Genomic DNA, 16,701 nt, shown 5'->3' on the forward strand with positions numbered 1-16,701 from the left:
ATGGTTAGAGGCTTTAATATTTATGTACCTGTGTATGGTGCAATGATATGGGGGAAGGAACCTCAGGGCATACATTCTAAAGCCTTGGATTCAAGTTCAAGTACGCCATTCCCAGGCCAAAATTACACCCTCAAGGGATCTCAACACAGAGAGAATAGCTGTATGAGAAATGGAGCAATCTTCTACGAATAATGAGCGGAAAAAATTTACATAGATGGAGCCAAAGAGAGAGAAAGTGCTCTATGCGAAAATGAAACCAATTACATTTGCAATTTAGATTGATGTCATGTTCACACTCCCATGAAACTCGAATTGTAATTTAACAATGAATGGATGCACTTTGCAATCTTTTGCAGCTATTCATTCTGTTCACTTCGAAGCTGGTGTTGTGGGAAAGGTTCGAGGCAAACATTTGTGTATAGTCCCATTCATACACTTCTGTGTGTAGTTCATGCGACCCAAATCAAAATTAACTGAATTTTTGGTGATCCAAAATTCTTACAGCAGGCAATGACCCTCAGTTGCCTAATTCATATTTCCTAATCATTTTTGAGATATTTTGTTTTTCTAAAATTCAATCTCATGACCAGAACCTTTGATTATCTTTAAATGAGTGATATGGTACTATTTGAGTCTTTAATGTTTAGGTCTGTTCATTCCAGAGAAAGAATGCAGAGAAAGTACCCATTACTGTGTACCATTGCAAAGTAAAAAATAAAGATTGAAGCATACATAAAGTATTTCAAAATAGAAATAGATCAAGGGATCCATACGGTTTTCAGTAGATGAAGTTATTCATGATTTTGAGCAGTTTATAGTGCAGTTTCTTATGCCGTGATATAGCTTTGTTCTTCAATTATACTATAACAATTTCACTCCAAACACATTGCCACTCATTGCATGAATATTTTTAGCACTCTGCAGCTTTTCCAGATCGGCAGAAGCGACAGAGAATTCCCCAACCCATCAATTCCGTTCCCCCATACTCTAATGTGTGAATACAGGTTTATGAGATATGCTAAGTACATACTTCAGACGTAATTGCCAAGTGAAGATATGCACATGGCAAAGTGGAAGAGGTGTATTATGACTTTCATCCATATCCCATTTCAGTTATCCAAACAGCTCGCCCTAAAATGAGGGACTGCTTTTCTGTTTTCGCATCAACTATTCATGAAAATCTTGCTTGGTTATACACAGGAATATGATACCGGTAGAAGTTGATTAATGCACTGCACCCTGCTTCATCGATGATGAATTCTACCACTCATAGTGGAGACATTCTCCTGATATGATTGAGCATCGATAGGGTTAAAATCTCCCTGCATATTGCGTAGCCTGTTTTTCTTGAGGAGGAATTCTAAAGTAGCATGAAAGAAGCTATTTTTTTCCATATCAGCCTGGCATTACTGATACAGGCATGACGCACATGCCAAAGATTATATGGATATGCTTATTTGGGGCAAATTTTTTTTCCCAGAAAACTGATAGATTTCAAAAGAGATTGAAAATTTCACAGCCGATCACCATTGACTTGTAAGATTTCTCATTTCCTACATATTATTAGCATTTGAAATGATGAAATTATACTACTTATTAGAGCTACCTTGTTTGTAATAATAGTTTTTAAAATGAACACTTTACTGGCCAGTGATTTTCTTCTAAGGCTTGCTCCAACCTATGAGATGTTTTAAGATAAGTTGGTATCAATTATAATATCATGGGTATTATTTGCATTGTATCTTGCTTCTCTTCCAAGCCTGCATTTTATGCAGCCTTTATAAAAGACATTTGATATGATTTCTATTCGAATATTTTGAAGTTTCACTTAAATTTATTGCTTGCATTTTCTTTCAATTTTTTTTCTTTGAAAGAGGTTTTATTTGTGTCGGTTTACTTTGGTTGCTTGTCCATGTCTCTAATGCTAGCAGTCTAAAGCCCAAGCAGATATTTGTCAAAGCCGTCAATTATAGTTCTGGCCTTTGGGGAACCCTGTTTGAAGACGTTCCGGGTAATTGCCCATAAAAAACGTATTTGATTATTCAGTATCAGTTTCAAAGATAATGTATGATTTCATGTTTATATTTGTTTGTTTCTGTAGTGCATGCTTTATACATATCCTATTTCTTGTTTGAAATTTAAGTGTTATTTAACTATCAAACTCTCATAAGAATTAAAAGGTGTTAGATTATTGTTGAATACGTTCCAACCAGGGTGGCTCGACTATTACACCTTTTCGTTGAATTCAGATCATTTGTGTCTCAAAACTGAATGGCTAATACACATTGCATTTTGTGATTTTGTAAAATATTGTGGTTACTCTTACTCTCACATGTACCATTTTGTGGTTATCATATTAAGAGGATTTGTTTATAATTTGGCTTCTAACCTGATTCAGGGATATACTCAAGTTAATAGAGATATGATATTTGATGATGAGAAAGAAAAGGGGAGGGGAATTTGTAAAGCAACTATTGTATGAACTCAAAATTTGAGCCCATAGACACATCCCAAACACAACTCTATGAGGAATTTATGTTTTCTTACTTCTAAGTCAATTGTATTTGAAATAGTTATTGGTTGCTCGTTCTGGTTTTGGTTGGTTTATAATTTGTGTAAACTTTGGCCTGTTTCTTTCTTAAAAGAGTTTGAACTCAGTTGAGACTATCTGTGTAATAATAACCAAACACCAGAATCAGTAGAGAAGATTGAGAAAAGGCCATTATGCTGCATCCAGATGTTGATTATTTTGTCATAATTGAAAATGTAGCTATTTCACAGGACTTTGGATGTGGATGTAAATGATTTTTCTCCCCTTCATCTTGGAAAATACAGGTAAAACAGCCACATCAGCTACCTTTGACGGGAACACCTACATCAGCCTTAGTCTTGACAAGAAGCAGATCTCAGCCTCTCGGGATGAACTCCTGTTTGAATTCCGGACCCAGTCTCCTACAGGCCTTATCATCAGTAATGGAGAGCATGACTATCTCTACGTTGCTATGAACGGAGGCAGGATCGAGATAGCTATTAATCTTGGATCAGGAGAGTATAGAGAGTTTATCTCTGCGAGGAGAGGGCCAGATGGATTCATTGATAACCAATGGCATAAAGTCAGGATTACAAGGGAAAATACACAGGTAAGAATAGCAAAGTTGCTTTTTCAGTGTCAGTATGACCAAAAATACACTGGGTCAAAGAAATTTTGATTGAAAATGTCAATTTTTCATTCATTTATTTGAAGACTGATAGTGGAACACATGACAATGACATGAAAAGTGAAACAAAATTATACAAAAATCACAATGTTATTGGTGAAAAGGATGTCTGCTAAGAAGTGTCAAACCTGGAAAACATTTGAAGGTTAAAAATTGCACCTTTCAAATATAGATCCTCTGTATTTGCATTTTGCAAGAGTACCTTTCTAAATTGCTATTTGGTTCAATAAAAAAGTTGTTTTTTTTTTATTAAAAGTGAGAAAGTATCACTTAAACACATGTCTATTTGTACCATGATGGGCATTGTTTTGTTAATTTCTAAATTAGTAAAGCATCATGCAATTGTTACTGCCTATTTTAATTGAGGACAGTTTTTCAAAGATAAAAATATGTAACTACTTACAAAACAGAAAATAATTTGTTAAAATTCTATGCTCTATGAGTTAGCATCAGTTTAAACTCTGGATTAAACCTAAGGGATGATAATATTCAAATTAAAAAAAGAGGAATTATTCATTTCTTTCCAAACTGCATCTAATATTAAAAGGTGATAGAAATGGAAGAGAAAGTTTGGATTTAGTTAGTCAAAGCTGGATGTGAATAATCTTCCTGATCAGTGTCATGTCAGGGCTATCTATCTGTGGGAGTAATTGAATATTAGCCATGGCTCCCTGTGAGTGTGAGTGCGGGGGTACATCTGGACACACGTTAGAAGCAGGTGCAGGACGGGGAGGCGCCCATCGAGAGAAGAAAACTAATGTTAAAGGCTCACTCATAGGCAGGGAAGTCCATTCAGATATTGCTTTCTTCAGAGAACTACTTAGAGATTGTAATTGATAGTGTTGATATATTTTGCCTTGAAGTCATATGTGAACTTTTGAAAAAAAGAGATGACTTATTGTAGATTTATTTTGATGCCGGGTTTGACTGCAGATTCTTTTTATGTATAGGACGTATTTTTAATGTCTGTTACTGAAAAGGATTTTCATCTAAAAAGATATGTATCAATCAAACATGGATTTATTGTTTACTTATTCTAGATGTAAACAGGCAATAATCACCTTTATAGTTATTTTTTTCTTTCCTCTGGAGCATACTTATTTTTTTTTAAATGAAATTTATGGGGAGCAAAATATCATTATATATCATATCGTTAGAAATGTTCATTTCTGGTAGAAGTCAATAATTATTTTAAAGAAAGTAATTCTATAAAGACTGATTTAAGATGGCGATGAAATTATGCTTCCTTTATTCATTGTTATTACAATACCCGAGTCTTGGTCCTTATCACAAATTACACAGTAAACCATTGTTAAATTGCATTAAGCTAGAGTGATTATTCTATTTTGATCTTTATGTTACTATACATGTCCTGTAAATCAGTATCTTGCATGCAATTGTATCCAGCTATTCCTGTACATTTGCCACTGACTAACTGGTAAATGGATTTATTTTGCTGCTGCAGTATGAAAGCTTCTATTTTTAGTCATATTATCATGCCATGTGTGAACCAGCCGATAGGATGTAGATGGTGTTTTAGACGTGGCGGCTGAAGTTGGACGTGGTTACATTGACACCATTCTGAGATCTAAATTAAAATTTATTTCAAGAAAATTCTCTGGTACATCATAGTGACAGTAAACATCACACAAGTGTAGTAACATTTTAGAATTAATTTCCCATTTTTCTTTTGCACTTTATTTTTCTTTTGAAAAATCATTAAATGAGATTATTTATGTGGTATTTGTTGTTCCTAATTCGCCAACATCTTACTGCATTATTGGTATTTTTTCTTGATTAAGTCAGCAAATTGTCAATAGTGTATATTTACATGTATTGACATTATTGTATGAAAATGTACAAAATCTTGCTAAGATGATTTAAAATTCTTTTGAAGTTTTATTAAATGAAGTGGTTTGGGGGTAGTTTTATACCTATGTCCAGTATATCTGTAATATGATTATATTCAGACCTCTCATTATTTCCCTCATGTGTATATTTGTTACCCCCCAAAAAAATAAAAATAAATAAACATTAATATAAATATCAGTAATAAAACAATTTTGTAATGATATCTTGTAATGAATATTTTACATTTACAACATAATATTAACTTTTTATTGTTACTCAAACAATAGAAGTTACTAAAGTAACTCATTTAATGTTATTGCGTTAACTAATCAATTTCAGAAAGAGTGAGTAAAGAAATTTCTCTTATTTGTAATTTATTTTATGTCTTGTAAAATATGGGTATAAAAGATGTAATAAAAAAGAATGAAGACAGTAAATAAAGACATGAGATGAAGATGAAAACATGATAAGGCAAAGTAGACTGAGTTAACAATTACACATGTGTACCATATCTGCAGGTAACAATACGAGTTGATGAGAGTATCATGGCAACGGGGAATACAGAGGGGGACTTCATGCGTTTTACCAACAAGCGGGAGTTTCTAGTAGGGGGTGCAACTAATCCAGAACGGGTTCCGGGATACTCAGAGGTCTCACAGAACTTCAGAGGAAATCTCAGAGATGTAAGTGCCATTTTCAGAGTTCATTGTCTTGGTTTTGTTGATTGAGATATAAGTGCTTGTATTATTTCCATTTGAAGACAAAGATAAGAGAGAGAGAGAGAAAGACACACACAGAGATAAATAGAGATAGATAGATAGATAAGCAGAGATAAAAAGGTATCCAGCTATAAATGTCTTATGAGAGCAGAAGGGGGAGAGAGGAGGGGGCATATTGGCATAAAAATGACTATAAGGATAAAATTGTAGTTAGAAGATAAATCGTAAATCATAGAATGCGAAAGATAATAAGGGATACCAACAAAGTTAGACAAACATACTGACTGCATGACAAACAAACTGATTTACTGAGGAGTAGGCAGAAAATTAACTTTCGAATCTTAGAAAAAAATAACCAGGAGGAATAATGACGAAGGACTTTTTACAATAGTTCTCTTTTAGAATCATTATAGTTAATGATGGTGTTCATTATTACAAAATACATTCTTTACTTTGGTGGAAAAAAAGGATTTGATTGATTTTGACTTCTGGGTTAAACTTGGCAATTGCATAAGTGTTATAAGCACTTTGAATTTGCCAGTACTGGTCAGAAAAGCAAAGCTATTTCCCCCCTCACTGCCCCTCATCACTGCTCACCACCCCTCATTGCCCCACATTTTCCACCTGATCTAGTTGGACAATCTGGAGGCAGATTTTTTTTCTGTCTGCTTCAATTGAAAACTGACCTCAATTACTCCTTCATTTTAGAGTAAAGGATGCTCGTGATTTTTTTTTATCGTATATGAACTAGTGATTCAATTCTATTGCCCTATTTCTATCACACAATTGCAATTTTTGTAATTTTCTCAAGCTGAATTGAGATCCATGTGATGACAGTCGGCTTTCTCACCACAGCCCTCAACCCTTCTTATTTTTTTCTCTTCACATTCTACTTATCTGTTCAAAGGTTCTTCAGAGATTTTCTGAATTTCTTTGAAAGGATAACCATAAGAAAATTAATGATTTCTGTGTTTTCTTTTCCTTGCTTGTAACATTACAATATAAAAGTATTTCAAGTATGTAGCGATAAACATGCTCTTTAAGACTTTTGTTTTAAACACCTTAATGATTATTAAGAATTTGATAATAAACATTAAAGTGATAAAATGACAAAGAGGGGCTTTGTAAAGATGCATAATTTATGTAAGATTGTTGATTCCAGTAAAATAACAACATGGTTAATGCTATCAAGCATCGAAATTATCCACGTACAAGAATTTTCATCAAAGTCCAATTATCATCAAAGTATATAGCTCATGAGCTACCTTTATCTAGTACAATACGAAGACAGTCCCCTTAGCTAGTGTTATCTAGAGTTTTATGAGTCATTGAACTTAAATGATATTGGGTAAATAATCATTCCATGTTATAAGACATTACACATTCATCAACGCATACAATCTTGAAGGAGACATTAAGCGAAGTTCAATAAGGAATATGATTGAAAACAAATGTCACACTGGAGGAGCATTTTAGTTTTGTATAGATTCTGTATGGAAAATGAGTCATGCAGGTATATTATATAGAAATAATCATGCAGGTATATTTCTTGATAAGATAAGAGCTATTGATAATGATATTTGCTACTGAGTAGGATTTCATATTTTTACCACAAAAAAATAGTCAATAAGTCTTGGAACACCTCTACCAAATTATTTATTACAAAATTTTGTCATTTAAGGTTATGCAATTCAATTAAGGGAGAACTCACAGAGTATATTTCGTTTATTCTCATTTCTCAATGGTTATCAAAATAGATAAATTATGTATACAGCAATATCCTCTTGCTAAGTTTATTGAAATGTGAGTTCCAGAATATGTCACTAAAATTTCAAATTACCATGAGGAAGGCTTGGTTTATTTGATAGAACCTTCCACTGTCAAATGAATAACACGCCAACAACTTGAATATAAAGAAAACAAATAAGACATAACCTTTTGGCAAATAGGACATATTTGCAGTCTCCAGACTTCATAATCAGAACAAAATTTTATGATCAGATCCAGGGGATAATATTTACAGTTGTATATTATGTTGGGTAGGTAGTGTTGGGCATATTTCTGTTTAGTATAAATCCTGTATGAGAGTAGATGTATTCATCCACACCAAAAATGATCATTTAGTTAACTTTGCTGTGTGAAATATTGTTAATCGCATCAGGGTCCCATCTTACAAAGAGTTGCGATAGATCTGATCGACCCCAACTATGGAAAGCCAGCAATGCCAAAATCTAAAATGTATGTTTCTTCAAATGTTTTCTAGATAATGGTGTACGGTATATTCATGAATTCATAATTTTCTCGACAATTTGGTGTGTTCGCCTTTGTTTACAAAGGACATTTTGCAAATTTCATGTAGAAGAAATTATGACACTGATGGATTTCCATAGAGATACGATTGATTGGATCAATCGTAACTCTTTGTAAGACAGGACCCAGATATGATAGTTACCTTCTCAAGAAAGAAAATGAATTATTAAACTATACTTATAATACAGAATATAAAGATCCCCTTAGTTTACAATCTTGAAATATATGTTTTCATATCTAATGAAGATTATAATGTAAGAATAATTTCCCCCATTATCCTTAAGACAAAGCATTTTTATTTTCTTGCCTTGTTTTACTTTTCCATATAGATAATAATACTTCTTTAACCTTTTGACATCTGGTGCATGTTTGAAGCCTTCAGACTTGATAATTAGACTAGAATCATGATTGGATGTAGTGGTTTGAATTCATTTTTAATTGTGTTGCGCATCTTCCCTTTGAACCATGTACTCACCTTCAACAAATGTGTTTAGCCATCTGCTTAGAGGTTAAAGGGGCATCAATCCATAAATCCATAACTTACTTATAGAGTTTAGCATTATTTGGGCTTTAAGTTTGTAAAATTAATCATCCTGAAAAAATTTGTTGTCTGTGGCAGGGTTTCGTTTGAATAATAGAAACTAATGAGTATGAAATAGATCAATATGTCACATCAAATAGTGAGATATGTACATGTATCTTGCTATGTCTGGGTAGAGTACTGTTACACAGGTAATAATTTTTACTGTCATCTTTAGACACATGAATTTGAATATTTAAATACTTTAAAAAAATACATTATTTAACCCTTGGTAGTGGTGACCTAACTAAAGATAAATCAAAACAATTTGATCACATCTCCTGCTTTTTTCAGGTTCACTGTCAGTAAAATGTATTTGCATAGAAATAGGTATGTTTGTCCAATTTATTTTATTAAGAGGGAGGGAACTTTGGAACACCTTTTATTATTGATTAAATCATGTTCATTCATTTCAAACTCAGATGGTCTTAATATGTATGATTATTTTAGAGTTGATTGATTTACTCAAGAGAGGTTGGGACAGTATTTATCATGAGATATTCTTTTTTATCTACCATTTCATGAAGAGGAAACTGTTATAATACCATCGTTCCCTCACCTTTGCTTTACTGATATTCCCTTCATGAACTTTCATAAATACATCAAGCTCGTCCATCAGGGATACTGCAATTAAGATAAAGCGGCCTTAATGCAACCAACAAAAGATTAAAATTAAATTGGTTCCAGCACGGCTGGATCGTGACAATAGACTCTCAAATGGTGAACATTCTGTTACACCGTAGCATATCACTGCAGTATCACAAACTGCGAGGCAATTATGCCAATGCCAACAAACAATCAGATAAATCTTTAAACTGGAATCACAATGAATCCTCTATTCCTATTGGGACCCCCTCCATGCCTCACTTTAGCTAATCAATGATAATTAACGACTGAAATCAATATTAGTTTTTTTTCTGAATAGCGATATCTATCCTGTGAGTGTACATGATTAGTCAGTCGTTCAGGTACCCAAATTTTCCACAATTTTTTTTATTATGTGCTTTACAGGAAATAAGAAGGTCGCCTTGTGATATCCGTTCATTACATTCAGCCGCAATCATTGTTATATTTTTTGCACTTGTAATTTTATTTTCTCAAACACAAAATATGTACAGGGTGTATCAGAAACACAAAAAACTATCTTTCATGTCCTTTTTTGAAGATGAATATAAAATCAAAGCTAATTAAAATCACATTGCTTAAAAATTCATCTTATCAGTATTCAAATGAAATTGTATTGATTATGTATGTAGGACCATGCATCGGTGGACACCATTATTTTGTGCCAAGTTGCATAATGGTTCATGTACAGGTTTAACACAATGAACAATGAAAAATGAATGGTATTAAAACATAAAATTCATCACCACTTCCAGTATAATAATTTGTTAATTTTATCTAAGAACCTCTTGCTTCAAAAAGTAAAATTCAATTCAAACAACAATACAGTAACCTGTTTTTAAAAAAATTCGATATGGCTGTAAAAGTGAATGCATAATTGCACTGTTCATTGGCAAGAATTCACATTTATTTGCTTTTTCATTGCACTTTTAAAGTGAATCACCAGCTGGTGTTCAGTGATGCATGGTCCAAGAAACAAAATTCAAGTGTCTTTGGAATTCTGATAATTGATTCTTTCAAATTTCATGATGGATTTGATTATTCTACCACAAACAATCATATTATTTTGCTTTGCTTTATAAGGCGGTGCTGCACCATCCCGAGTTTGCTCAATCTCGAGATTTTAGCCCGATCGGCCTACTTCGCGATTAATCTCGAGATTCAAGAAACCCCGTCTCCACCATCGCAAGAAGAGCGATTCCTGCTCGAGCGAGGCAACAAGCCCGATATTCCGAGCATGCGCACTTTCGGATCTTGGAGTTTCAACGGCCCGCACTTTTGAATAACTTCCCGCGATATGCAAGCAATGTACTCCTTTCACTAGCACTTTCGCCGAATTCGACCGGTGTTATGCAACAATCCTCTCAGCTCAGCGAGTGAAGAAGTGATGTATTCTTCGTTAAATATGATGGCGGAGTAGGAGGCAACGACAGAGAGAGAGAGAGGGAGAGAAGGAGGAAAGAAATGCTATTTGCTCACATTTTGCGAAGGAATAAGACGACACTGCTGTCAGTGTTGTTATTGAATATGACCATCGTCGATGAGCGCCTCCCCCTTCGGTCTGGTCTCTCCCAAAATCCATTCACTGGTGGGACACCATCGTTGCTGATTAGGCAATTGATGAACGCTATTCGCGATAATTATTATTATTATTATTATTATTATTATTTTGGCGTCACCTGTGCCTGGGAGGCGAAAAGCGAACTGAATCACTATGACCCGCAGGTCTCTCCTCCCGATATAACTGATTGGGGGGGATGCAGGTGGACCACTACACCGGGGTTTCCCCCTACTCTTATACGAATAGTGCAGTGGGTTCTTAACGTGCAAAGGTGGTGACTCTCCTCTACACGGGGCCTCCATTTAACGTCCTATCCGAGGGACGGAGTGTTTTCCATTGTAACATAGCCTGCATCTATGAAACATGGGAGAGACGTTTACACACAACGCACTGGCTTCAGTCATCATCATCAGATAATATATATTCGCATGTATAAAGTTGACTTTCGCAAGTGTTTATGTTTTGACCAAGGCGGAAGTGGAACGCGAATTGCATTATGGACTGACGTCATGAATAAATTACCCCGAGTCTAATCTCGAGTGCGTCTGCACCTACGAATTAGCGGGATAATTCGTAAAATAGCGCGCTATTTTGCAAATAAACCCGAGTTGACTTGGGATTGCAATCTCGAGATTAATCCTACGAACTAGCGCGATAATTGCGTCTCCACTGCAAACATATCTCGAGATTTTTCAGATCGGGATAATTTGCCGGATCAGAAATAGCGCGCTAATTTGAAAACTCGGGATGGTGCAGACGGCCCTATATAGATACACCCAATATAACAGATGAAGTTAACTCCCAGAGGGTTTCCGCTAGATGAGAAAGTGAGTCCCTATTAAAGTTTAATGAAAAGCACGGATATATTCTCATGAGTTCTTGTTTTGGGAATAATTTTCTTGCCATTCATTCAGGCAGATGAGATCCATTAATCAATAAAACATTATTTTGTCAGGTTTGTGATATTTTTAGTTAATCCTGAAATTAAGAAAAGAGACAGGGCTTTTTAGAAGTTAGGAAACGATGCAGTTCCTTTATATTATGAATGGAAGGTTTTAAAAAGGTTTGTTTTGGGTCAAATTTGAAAAAAAATTACCATTTGTTTTTTACTGCTTGAGAGAAGTGGGGGCTTGTATAACAGGTAAACATGTTATATTACAACAAATTTAGAGCGATAATATGAATTTTGGTTAAGGTAAATTACTTGAAAGGAGTATTATAACCTGATCAAAATAGTTGCAAGTTGTCAATATACTTTTGGTAATTCAGCATAATCATTTCAAATGCAGATTAACTATTAGTACGATACAGTAGGATGTTTATTCTAAAGTTATGGCTTTTTCTGTCTCTCTCGGGACAGGTCTTTATCACCCCTCAAATAGGCAACTTCCTTAATTGAATCTGTCCTGTGTAAATCAAAAGGCTTAATCCTATAACATTAAACAATGCAAACCTTACTCTCAATTCATAGCAAGTGTCACTGAAAAGGCAGGATATTAAACGAAACAGAATTAGTCATGTAGCCAATTAAAACAACTACACATTGCTATTGACTGTTTATTAGTTAACTCTAATGAGTTTTGGGAGAGATAATGTTGAAAGGAGAGAGAGACAATCAGTGTGATTGAGTTATTGGTTTACACAAGTATCATCACATATTGTGAAAGACCTAGAGAGACATTATCTTGAACAATATTCATACATGAGACCAAAATTGATTTTTTTTTTTTTAATGTATTATTTTTTTTTTGTTGAATTTGTTATTTATTTATTTATTTATTCATTTATTATTCAATTAATTAATTAAATATTTTATTCATTTATTTATTTATTCATTTATTTCTTTATTTCATGTTTATTTTCATTTATTTATTTCTATTTTTGTTGGGGGGTTAAGCTAACAACTATTAGTACTTCTATTCATATTGACAGTCATTCATTATCACCACTATCACATGTGACTTCAGAACTGGACACCGGTATGTTTAAAATATCCATACTTACACATAGCAAGCAGACAGTGCAACTGGGGGCTTCGTTTCTCCTGAAAAACAAATTCCATGCACAGATATAACAGTAATTGTACAATCAAATGACAACTTTTTCACTATAACTCATGAAATAGTTGTTCTCATTTAGTAAAATCATTGAATATCTATGTTGATTCAACATCAACAAGATATTTTAATGCAGGTCTATATCTGTAAAATACAATTTTTTTTAAAAACCCATTTTAACCCAGTACGATACAATTTGTTGCATGATATTCTTCGGCATAGCACTTAATAAGTTAAATGTAGTGAAATGGTTGATAAACCAAACAGATTGATTTATAATCAGATCTAACTACCTTCCAATTTCTCTAATGTGATTCAAATCAAATACTATAATAAAAAGGTGAATGAATAGTTGACTTAATCCATACAGGGGCAGTCATTAGTGAATTACTGTTGCTTTTTCGAGACTATAACATCCCGTTAATAACATTGATGACGCTATAGCACAGTGTGTCATGGGCATTACGGTCTTCCACTTCATGGGCCGTTAAAATGTTCTATTTTAGGATATCTTTATCCTATTGTAAGCATGGTAAGCTAGCATCATGGAGGATATTTTGAAGACCCGTTATTACATTCTTACTTGCCTGAGTCCATAGGATAATGTAAGGCATTTAATGGAATAGATGTCTATTACATTGGTATTTCATTGGGACTATGCAAGGCAAGTGTGTTATACAAGAAACACTGTTATGAATGGACTGGTTAGTTAGTTGATAAAGAGGCATGATACATTTAAACATATATTTGAATCCTGCATGTGCTTTCACAAAGTGATAACTGTGTTTAAAGCTAATTTTTTTCTTCAAATATTCAAAATTAGGAAACACATGAAAGCAGATTTTTGATCCAAGTTATAATGTAAAATTCTATTTCTTTTCTTGCAGTATTGCAATTGATATTGTATCTTATATTTTTGTTGGCATATAAAACTGACTCTCCATCACTTTTTTTAAAAACGGGGATGATGCAATGAGTTTAGTAGTAATAGTTCTTTTTTTTCTTTCTCTTTACTAAACAAAGAGAGAATAAGTACTATCATTAAGCAGATGCCGCTACGATAAAGCAAAAAAAAAAAAATGTAACAGAAAAGTGTGTACTATAAAACCTGCATAATACATGTAATGCAACTACTTCAAATCAATTAAATTAGTTGGATCATTTTACAGAATTACTGAATCATATCTGTCTAATGGTTCAAAGAGTTAAGGGAAATATTAGAAGTAACTGTGAAGTTCGTAAGTCAGGGAGAAGTTAAAAAGAAGGAAGCAGTTTGTGTCATCAAAATTCCTGATAAACAAAGCATCTGCTTGGTCTGGAAAATGTCATTGCTTAGGGTCATATGGGTTTGGACGAGGTTCAACTTTTAAACAAATCGTATTTTTGGAATGTTTATGTTGAAATGCCCCATTAAATTGACTGCCCAATTATCTTCTTTGATCTTCCTTGACAATCTCATGCAATGCATCTCTCACCAACCAACAAGTAAATTCTCTAACTCCAACCTCCCTTCTCCCTTCACCCATCTCTCCCCCTCCCTGTCTCTCTCTCTTTCTTTCTTTCTGTCTGTCCTTCCTGTTCCCCCCCCCCCTCTGACTTGGCCATCTCATTATTTCACTTCAGATCTCTTTACTCTCTCCTTATCTCTATTTTCTCTCCCTTTCTCTCTGTCAATTTTCCCTCTTTTACTCTCTCTCTCTTCACCCATTTTTGTTTAATTCTTCTCTCCCTCTCTCTATCTTGGTCATCTCTTTCCCTACCTCCTTTTCTCTATATTTCTTACTCTTTCTCTATCTTATTTTCCCTCTATCCTCTTTTACACTCTTTCTCTCTTATTTCTTCCCCTCCTTGTTTCAACTCTTCATATTTGTTACTGAATGGAATTCTGATGACTGTCTCTGTCTCTATGTCATCTCTGATATCTCCTGAAGTGCTCAAAAGCCTTCTAATGTTTATCGCTCCAAGTAGCATCAAAAATAGATTGAGCTGTTTGCTATTCTACCCTTACTGAGCAAAGATAGGCTAAAACACAGATTCAGGTTATAGGTTCAAGAGCATTCCATCTGAAGTTCATGATTTCTGAACTGCATGTGCTAAGTGGAAAATAGTTTTTAATGTTTATTGGTTTAATATTCTTTAATATGCTTAGATATTCTTTAAGTATTCTTGAAGAATATGACATACTTATTTCATATCTTCACTGACTACTCATCGGTACTGGTGTCTACAACATGAAAAAAGCACATCTAACTCTCTGTACTTTCATCAAACATTTCCACGTTGAAATCAATCTAGTGATATTGCAAAACAAGGTGTGTTTTTCATGTGACACCTGGATACCTTCATAACGCATTGAATTCCATACCCCTGACCAGTATTTACTTTTTCTTGATGCTTTGGTCTGTCCAGGATATTGGGAGAAAACGAAGAAAAGATCTCGAGACGTGATTTGAATGGCACGTCACGGAGGAGCATTTTCAAACAAGTCGGGCGTTTAAACACAGGTGCTGAAATTCTAGGCCGTAGACTCTCCCATTCCATGAGATTCATAGCCCAAAAAGTCAATATGGCATTTGCATTTTTTGTCTCCGATGCCAAAACTGATCCGAGTTCTCCAGAGCTATGTTGCAATTGGGTCCAGCCATGCTTCTTTTATCCACACGTGCCTTGGGGCAACGGTAAATAGAGAGAGAAAGCGAGATGACCAGGAATGGATTGTCCAGAGGAGGTTTTGAGATGAAGAAGTTATTTTCTGTTTATTTTCCAAATATTTGAAGTATGGGAATTCAAGTGCTTCCCTTCAAGGCACTTTCACTGCATGCTCATACTTTTAACCTGTAGGTGGATTGGAGTAATTTCATGCTCATCTGTTTAGGATCATTTTTTAAAATACTTTATGTACAGTATATATAGAGTTTTTAAATTTCTTTAAGTGTTTAGGTTGCTAGATGTAATGTTAAACAAACATGGGAACGCTGCCTCATGTAAATTTCTTTGTAATTTGAAGACTTAACCGGCTTTATTCGACTAAATTACCTGCAAAAATTACCTTTAAATCCAATTTTATTTTGCCATGGAAAAAATATTGTTTAAAGGAATACTACTGATAGTATCCAACAAGTTACATTTGAATGCAAAGTAAATCAAAATTGATACTGTATTACAATGTTTATACGAAAATAAGATCCTTTTATTTGACACCTGTAATTTCCTAAAGGATATTAAAAGATGTCCTTAATGATAATACTTCCTATTTTATGGTTTTATGACAGTTCCTTTGAAACATCTTTGAAACTTACTATTACCTAATTTCTTTACTCAATAGAAGGATAAAAATAAAGCATCTTAATCCTTTAGTGGTTTGTTGTTGTTTTTCCAAGTGGTGCACACTTAGATTTAGGTTTCTTTTGCTGTAACGACATTGCGACTTTTATCTCACAGATCTCCCTCACTTGGTCAAAATAGAGACTGTATTTGATAGTGTGCTTTTATAGTTGGTAAACATGATCAGGTGGTAAATAGCATCTATAGCTTCAGGATATATACATGTTTTCTTTCTTTCAAAGTCTCCAGATGCATTTCAAGCTCTGTTCCCACTGCCAGATTTATGTGTATTCCAAATTGCTTATGCAATTTTTATTGATTTTGAAGATTATATTTCTACCGATAGCTGGCAAATGCTGTGCTGTGCACAACATTGTAAGACGTGGGACTTGTAAATTAAGAAGGGTGAATAGATTTTGATCATTCCATACCTGGAAAAATCCACATGCACAAGGTG

The 16,701-nt window shown here is 34.1% G+C and overlaps 2 protein-coding genes across 2 annotated transcripts in view; both read left to right on the top strand.

The window, feature by feature from the left end:
• On the top strand, positions 1 to 8,883 carry LOC129265368 (neurexin-3-like). The gene is made up of 3 exons (XM_064101398.1): positions 1 to 160; positions 2,836 to 3,140; positions 5,588 to 8,883. Exons 1-3 carry the CDS (start codon positions 1 to 3, stop codon positions 5,795 to 5,797), a joined length of 675 nt encoding a protein of 224 aa, XP_063957468.1. The 3' UTR covers positions 5,798 to 8,883.
• Positions 8,884 to 14,112: 5,229 nt separating this feature from the next.
• Positions 14,113 to 16,701, top strand: part of LOC129265367 (neurexin-3-like) — a 47,411-nt gene continuing 44,822 nt past the window's right edge. The window contains exon 1 of the mRNA XM_064101399.1: positions 14,113 to 14,158. Within this exon, the coding sequence (XP_063957469.1) occupies positions 14,113 to 14,158 (46 nt within the window). The remainder of the gene's footprint in view (positions 14,159 to 16,701) is intronic.

This window comes from Lytechinus pictus, chromosome 7, assembly GCF_037042905.1.
Source record: "Lytechinus pictus isolate F3 Inbred chromosome 7, Lp3.0, whole genome shotgun sequence".
In the NCBI taxonomy this organism is placed as follows: Eukaryota; Metazoa; Echinodermata; class Echinoidea; order Temnopleuroida; family Toxopneustidae; genus Lytechinus; species Lytechinus pictus.

What these genes read in the sequence shown, in the direction of transcription:
- LOC129265368 (XM_064101398.1), top strand. Translation starts at nt 1, where the DNA reads ATGGTTAGAGGCTTTAATATTTATGTACCTGTGTATGGTGCAATGATA. An exon ending in TCAACACAGAGAGAATAGCT is followed by an intron (nt 161 to 2,835) that starts GTATGAGAAATG and finishes TGGAAAATACAG; the next exon opens with GTAAAACAGCCACATCAGCT. An exon ending in TTACAAGGGAAAATACACAG is followed by an intron (nt 3,141 to 5,587) that starts GTAAGAATAGCA and finishes CCATATCTGCAG; the next exon opens with GTAACAATACGAGTTGATGA.